The sequence below is a fragment of the Rhinopithecus bieti genome, unplaced genomic scaffold, assembly GCF_001698545.2.
Source record: "Rhinopithecus bieti isolate Rb0 unplaced genomic scaffold, ASM169854v2 scaffold_42380, whole genome shotgun sequence".
Taxonomy (NCBI): Eukaryota; Metazoa; Chordata; class Mammalia; order Primates; family Cercopithecidae; genus Rhinopithecus; species Rhinopithecus bieti.
This window is the reverse complement of record NW_016818327.1, coordinates 1,553,187-1,560,440: the sequence shown is the minus strand read 5'-3', so window position 1 is coordinate 1,560,440 and position 7,254 is coordinate 1,553,187. Positions and strand designations below refer to the sequence as shown.

The 7,254-nt window shown below is 37.3% G+C and overlaps 1 protein-coding gene across 1 annotated transcript in view; it reads left to right on the top strand.

Moving 5' to 3' along the window:
* CPED1 (cadherin like and PC-esterase domain containing 1) overlaps positions 1–7,254 on the top strand; it is a 330,507-nt gene that overhangs the window by 260,896 nt on the left and 62,357 nt on the right. Inside the window, 1 exon segment of the mRNA XM_017856929.1 lies at positions 5,248–5,365. Within this exon segment, the coding sequence (XP_017712418.1) occupies positions 5,248–5,365 (118 nt within the window).

The window sequence follows — 7,254 nt, the reverse complement described above, 5'->3', positions numbered from 1 at the left end:
AAAAAAAAAAAAAAAAAAAAAAAAAAGATATGAGATGTGGTGGGATCTGCTAGTGTCCAGGTTTCACGTGGCCTTAGGCTTCGTAAGTGTTCAGGCTCAAGAGAACCAGCAGATGCCTTTGATCAACAGTTCAGCAGAACATTGGGGAAAATGCATCATAAGATCTTAAATCTTACTTCAGGTGGGCAAAGAGTGAATTTATCTCCCCAGGAATGTCAGTTCTCATGGGGAAAGGGACAGCCCTAGTCTGGAAGGGAACACTCTGCCTTTCCAGAGGGAGCTGGCCATGCCAGAATCATCACGTTTTGAGAGATCATTACTAACTTACTGGAAATGGCAGTAGCCCAGGGAAAGGGGAGGAAATGGGTCTCTTTGGAAGGAGCTACAATGCTGGAGGGAGTAATTGCATATTTTAAAATTTAGGTAGGCATTTAAAATTGTTTAGCCAGAGAAGGGAAAATTTCTTTCATCTTAGAGAAATAATTCCATGGGGTCAATAAAAATAGGTAAGATTTAAAGACACAGATCAGCTCAAATAATCCAATTCAGTATTGCTTTAAAAATATAGCAATATCACATTTCAAATGAGAAATATTACTCATTCTTTTGTGGACAAATAATTCTGTAAGGAATGAAATGTGTGTCCAGAGGAATAGATAATGAGAAACTGTGATCAGGCAGGAGGAAAAACCAAGAACATCATAATGAGTCCAGTTAGTCACTCTAGCACCTCATGAAAAGTTAAGTAAATTTTTTAAATTATGTACTAAACATATTTACTTTGCACAGGTATGAACAAGAAAATTCCTTTTAAGTATATTGTTGCACTCAATTGAGAACTATGACAATCTACTCAGGAGTTTAGAGCTTCCTTCTGAAGTCTCCAACAAAATGATTCACTCTACGTGTGAAGATTTCTGGAGCTAATGCTGTTTTATGCAACTCTGCTAAATACTACATTTTCTGTGTCTATGGATCTGTGGCTCCAAGAGATGACACTTAAGACCGAAAGAGAGCTGTTAGCTGGGCACAGTAGCATGTGCCTATAGTCCCAGCTACTTGGGAAGCTGAGATGGGAGGACTGCTTGAGCTTGGGAGTTCGAGGCTGCAGTGAGCCATGATGCTACCAGTGTACTCCAGCCTGGGTGACAGAGGAAGACTCTGTCTCAAAACAACAACAACAACAAAAAAAAAAAAAAAACTGTTTTTTTTTTTAAGTATCTAATGTATTCAATATGCCTAAACCTGACCAAATTGCTAATCATCCCAGTGAAGAAAGAAATGAGAGACACTAATGAAAATTTTCCTGTTTTTTAATGTTATTACTATGATTAATCACTTTTAAGATCTAACGTAATACTCAAAAAGACTCACGTGGCATTTAAATTATAAGTTTCATAGACTCTCTGAGGAAGAGAGAAATTTGGCTGCATCTTATGTTTCTACAGGAGCTTGACCAAGTAGGAGTTCATTTTCATAGTAAAAGTGTAAACATAGCTCCACAGCATCACCTATATCCTAGGCTCATTCTATTATTTCTGCCTGTGGTTGCTTCATGGTCACAAGATGGCTGCTCATTCTCAGGCTCACGTTCATATTCCAAGCAGAAAGAGGAAACAGAGTGATCAAGAAAAAGTGGCACCAGGAAAGTAAAACTTTTCCAGAACTCGCTAGCTGGTGTTCACTTACATTTCTTTGACTAGAGCTATGTCTCCTGACTCCTTGTAGCTAAAAGAGAGACTGGGAAACCAATTTTTTTAATGCTGGGCACATTACTCCAACAAAATACGGGATTTTCTGCTAAAAAGAAGAAAGGAGAATGGATAAGGTGTAGATACCTAACACAGTCAGCGTCAGGACTTGAGCTCACCTAATGCAATTCTTTGCCTTCTCCTCTCTCCAGCCTTCACCATTTTGTAATGAGAAATCTAGATCAAGTGACTAAGTGTCACACGGCCAGCTCATGACACAGCTGGAGCTAAAATTCACAAGTGAAACTCCCAGCACAGTGGTGCTCTTTCCTATGTATCTCACCATTGTCTTATTCCATAAAATGTACACAAAGCCTACCCTGCTGTAGTGATACCACCTTTTCTTCTCTTAACTCTCTCAGCTCTGTCAACCAGTCTCTGGACTTGGGTCTGCATTTGGCCATATGCTTTGGCTCATTCAACTTTCAGGGTAACATTGTTTGGCCACAGCTCAGAAGGTGATTAACCTTCACTCTAGTTAGCTGCCTTGACTCTCCAAAATAGTGAGCACTTTAATGGAAAGGCTTAAGATATGTAAACTGCAAACAAAAATTAACTAAAGGGAAATTAGATAGGAAGCACAGAATGCCATTATTGTTTGGCCTAAACTGCAGAGAAAAGAGTGTGACTCGAAATTTCATTTCCTTCCAAATCTACTGTCCTCCTCTTACTCTCTGCTTTGGTCTGTCCTTGGAAATATTGCTATTATTCTTGTCTTACCTCAAAACTTACTGGCGTCACTGTTTAGTTAGAAACAACAGGGCTGACTGACTATCTGTCACAGAGCAGATACCCAGTGGGAACCTCCATATGAAGGGAGAGACAGCACCATTATTTCAGAACAATGCAAATGCAAAAACAACACGAGGTTCTAGGTAGCAGGAGTGGTCACCTGCCCAGGACAAACCCTCAGCACACATGTAGCAATATATCTTTCTGATTCATAGATATTTGCCAATTACATGTAGAGCTTCAACAGAAAAAATCAGTTAGGACTTTGGTATCTGTGATCTAGACTTTGTTTCTAATGCCCTTTGGATGAGTAGCGGCACATGATCACACACACACACACACACACACACACACCACAGAAATCTCAAAACAAACAAGAATTTTCAGGAAATGTTTAAATCCATACTTTAAAAAATGTTTCAATATTATTTGCATGGGTATATATAAGCTAAAATATATTTTTATTAATAAATTGAACACAGCATCTCAATCTGAAGTACTTACATTTAGATGACATTATAGCATATAGAACTATAAACAGGTAAATACTTTGTATTTAAAAGTAATGTCCAACATGGTACCTCCTAGACTGAAGGAACAGCCAAGTCTCCAGCTGAGGTGATGAAAGTTGTTTATAATATTTCAAACTAAGATTGAGTTTCACAAGTACTAGAAGAATAACATTCTCCCTAAATAAAAAGTAAAGCATTCTAGATAGAGCTAAAGCCTCCTTGACATCCACTGCCAGTCCAGGAACACATTCTACAGGTTACTACCATCATCCAGATTTCCTTTTATTCTCTTAACAGAGACATACCTCTTCCCAAAAAATCAATATTTAGTACAGTCTTGATTGAGTGAACACACACATACATGTGTGTATTTCAGATAGCATGAGTTGTTCTATAACTTTTGGATATTTTCTTATCCATATGTCTTGAAAATATCTCCATGTTAACCAGTCCATTTAGATTTATCCTTATACATATCCCTTATGTTTTTCTAGAGTAGACCCAGAAGGCTCCAGGGTGGCAGAGCCTCTGCACTTTTTATTTTAGTATAAACTGCCCTCCAAAGCAACTGAACTAACTTGCATTCCCATCAGGAATGTATAATGGTAATTGCTTCTCATTGCTCTCTCTAACATTTGATATAAACATATTTTTGCAAGATGAGTCATGACACTTTTTTCTAGCCTTATAAAAGATCCAGTCTCCACTAAAAATAAATGGTTGGATAGATAGCACATACATACACAGGTATACTAACAAGTATCACTCATAGATGTTTATTCAGACTAGATCGCCCCACATTATAATAAACTTTGTGTTTTTTATTGCTTTATTATAATAAGCATTTTAATACAAATCATTTTTCTAATTTTAATCAGTATCTTAAACTCCATGTTTTGTCATGAATTAAGAAATGAAAATATGTATACTGAATCAAGATTTTAAGTTCACTAACTCCATTCCTCTTGTTCCTTACTATCCTGGACCTTTTTGTATGACTGGGATTCTGAGGTTAGGATAGTTGAGAATATGAGAGAATGTAACCATAAATTGCTGTTTAGAACCAGAGTTACACAGCAAAGAAGAGGCCAAATCCACTGTTTCTCTCCATTGTTGAGAATTTCTGATATAAAGAGGGACACAATAAAGTCTAACTTTTTATACATTCAACAAATGTTTATTGTTTGCTGTATGATAAGTACTGGTTCCATATGTGAGTGAAATAATTATTTGTTCCCATGGCACATTCAGTATAGTAGAAAAGACCCAGACAAATAACAAACAAACTGACAAACAGTTATCAAACGGTGAAGAGCATGAAGGAAACAAATGGGGTGCTGACATGAACAAAAGTAGGGAGACATAATTGTGCTAGAGTTTCAGGAAGACCTTGTTGAGACCTAAAATATAAGATGCCTCCATGCAAAATTAGGGGGAAAGCAATCCCAGTCGACATGATAGGAGTTTAGCATTCCCTAAATTGTGATAGACTGAGAGAACCCAGTGAGAAGAGTGGCAGTGGAACCACATGAAGTAGGATAGAAGGACAAAGGACAGGTACAGGGCCAATAGCTTTGCAGAATAAGCTAAGAGAAAATGAGAGTGGTCCAGGCTGCAGGTGCAGCTCAGTGGATGGGGCAGAGGAAGGAGAAGGAGAGAAGTTTCAGAGAGGCAATACACTATCGTTCTGTTCTACATCTGTCAGACTGTTGAAAGCATTGCTTAGTATAGCACATGCCTCTATAATGATATTCAGTGCAGTGAAATGTTACTCACTGTTGTAAATATAAGAATGTGCTTTGAATAAAATACATGCATCTGATTCCACTCTGGAGTACCATGAATTCTTAAGAAAAGTTTGTTAAAATGAAATTCATCTGTTAAATTAAATTCTCTCCAAATAGTTCCCATTTCCCTTCTCACATTAACTGTCTTTTGCACTTGCTATATTGTCCTCTATTATAGTTTGCTTTGTTTTAATGAGTTGACACAGATATATTTTAAAGTAAAACTTGCATTCATTTTTTAAATTGACAGAACAATGACATGAGTATCAATGTCAAAATAAAGATTAAATTGTTATCTACTTTTAGCACAAACAACTATTGATAAGCCAGCAGGGGAAAGATAAGGAATACTTGCTCCCTTTTATCCATAAAGGTTATTTGCCACAGAAAATCTTATTTTTTAGATTTTAATATTATGGGTCAGGTTAATTAATATGACAACTAATATCTATTATTTTAATACAGGATTGTGGTTTGCTGATTCATCCAGAGGAAACCTGTGGGTTACAGCCTATTTCTTCTGACTACATTGAAGCCATTTTACAGTCTGAGCTAAAAAGATGTCCATCTGGGGACATGAAAGGTGACTATAACATTGGACATCACTTCTCTAAAAAAAGAATAATTTGGTATAGATAAGTATATGCTTATTTAAACTATCCTTTTATAAAAAAATCAAGGGCATTACTTTTTATTGACTATGAACTATAAAACATAATTAATGTAAGTGCATTATTTTAATATTTGAAATACTTTGATTAGTCAATTATTTTCTTCTCCCCTTTTTGCCCAGTTAATCTATATTCATCTGCAGATCTGTTACCCATGTTGCTTCTGCCAGAGAGCCTTTGTTGAGCCTCTGATTTGTTTATTTATTATATAGTTTATAGCACTCAGTAATTTTCTTCCATAGCAGTTACCACAACTATTTAAATTACTAAGTATTGAATTAATTGTTTAATGTCAGTTTTCCCAGGATGTCAGTTTCATGAGGGCAGAGAGCCTGACTTGTTTGTGTTATACTAATTCATTTGGCACTGTAATTTGTACATGGTAGTTAGAAAATAAATATCTAGTGTGAACCAAAGAACTGCAAAGTATGCAAGTTCAGTTTTAAATTATTCCTTTTCACTAAAAAAAAAAAAAAAGCTAGGGGGCACGATCACTAGTTTCCCTCATATGTCAGTCATTTATAGAGGGAAGAAAATTGTGACATCAATTTTAATTACTGCGTTAAATCCTGCCTAAGCACTGAGCAGACCTGGAATGGGATACTTCTTTGGTGCCACTCTCAACATTCCCTATTTCTCTCCTTCCCCAGCAATCTTCTTTTAGTGGAGATGGTGGGGTCAAGCCAAAGTTGGGACTAAAATTGCCTTCAAAGCTATTAGAGGAACAGAGAGCATCTTATCCAAATTTCCTGGTTACTGCTCTGTCCTGCTGACCCTAATTCTCCCTTCATCTAAAAAGTCTGAGAAAACACTCAGGAGCTTTTCTACCCTTGCCGTGAACTTCACACCACAGCTTGAATGGGAAATGAGTTTCCCAAATGGGCAGGACAAATTGCAATTTGGCATGCACAGTTAACAAACGTGGGTATGTCCCCATTCTTGAACATGTGTTCCAAATAATAAATTACCATCAGGGAATGGAGAGGGATTTACCCATTATGGTGTGTCAGGTGGTGTGATTTGTGATTCTCTGCTAAATGAGATATATACTCTTCCATACAAAGGAGACACTGATGTGTCCAGTTAAATATTTTTTATCAGATGACAATTTATGAGAATTCATAAAACAATTCTACTCCTCCTACTGCAACTGCACCAAGGCAAAAGTTCTTCAACAAAAAGTTCAAGGTACATTACTGGGATTCTTTAAGAAGTGGCAGCTTGTTCTGTTTGCTCACTAAATGTATGCTAACTTATGTTGGGCTTTGTGCCTGGACATTGTGGGTGAGGCTGCCATAGAACAGTGGGCTTCTGGTACTTAAGGAGCTAGACCTCCTTAGAGAAGGCCCCAAATTGACTCACAAATCAAGGGCATGCTCCTTAGCCTGACAATCTGAAGCCTCCAAAATCTGGCCCATTTCTATATTTCCAGTCTTCTCCCAGCCTCTGCTTCTCTATGTTGACAGTGATCCTTTAGAACTTCAGGTTTTTGTCCACACTGTTCCCTGTACCCACAAGTCCTCTTCCCATCTTTGCCCAACTTCTGATCCTGGAAGTCCTCTCCAGGAAGCCTTTTTTCACCACCAGATTCCCAGCTTAGCTTCTTTCCAGTGCATCTGTCTACAACAGCACTTTACCACATTATGTTAAGTATTTACATGGTTCTCACTTAGTCTCCAAAACGAAATGATGTGCCCCAGGAAGAAGAGGAAGTGGCACAGGACCCTTCATAGGGTAAAGCCGGTAAAGATTAAAATATATATGCATTTATATTTTACCTGATCATTTTCTTTTATGTTTT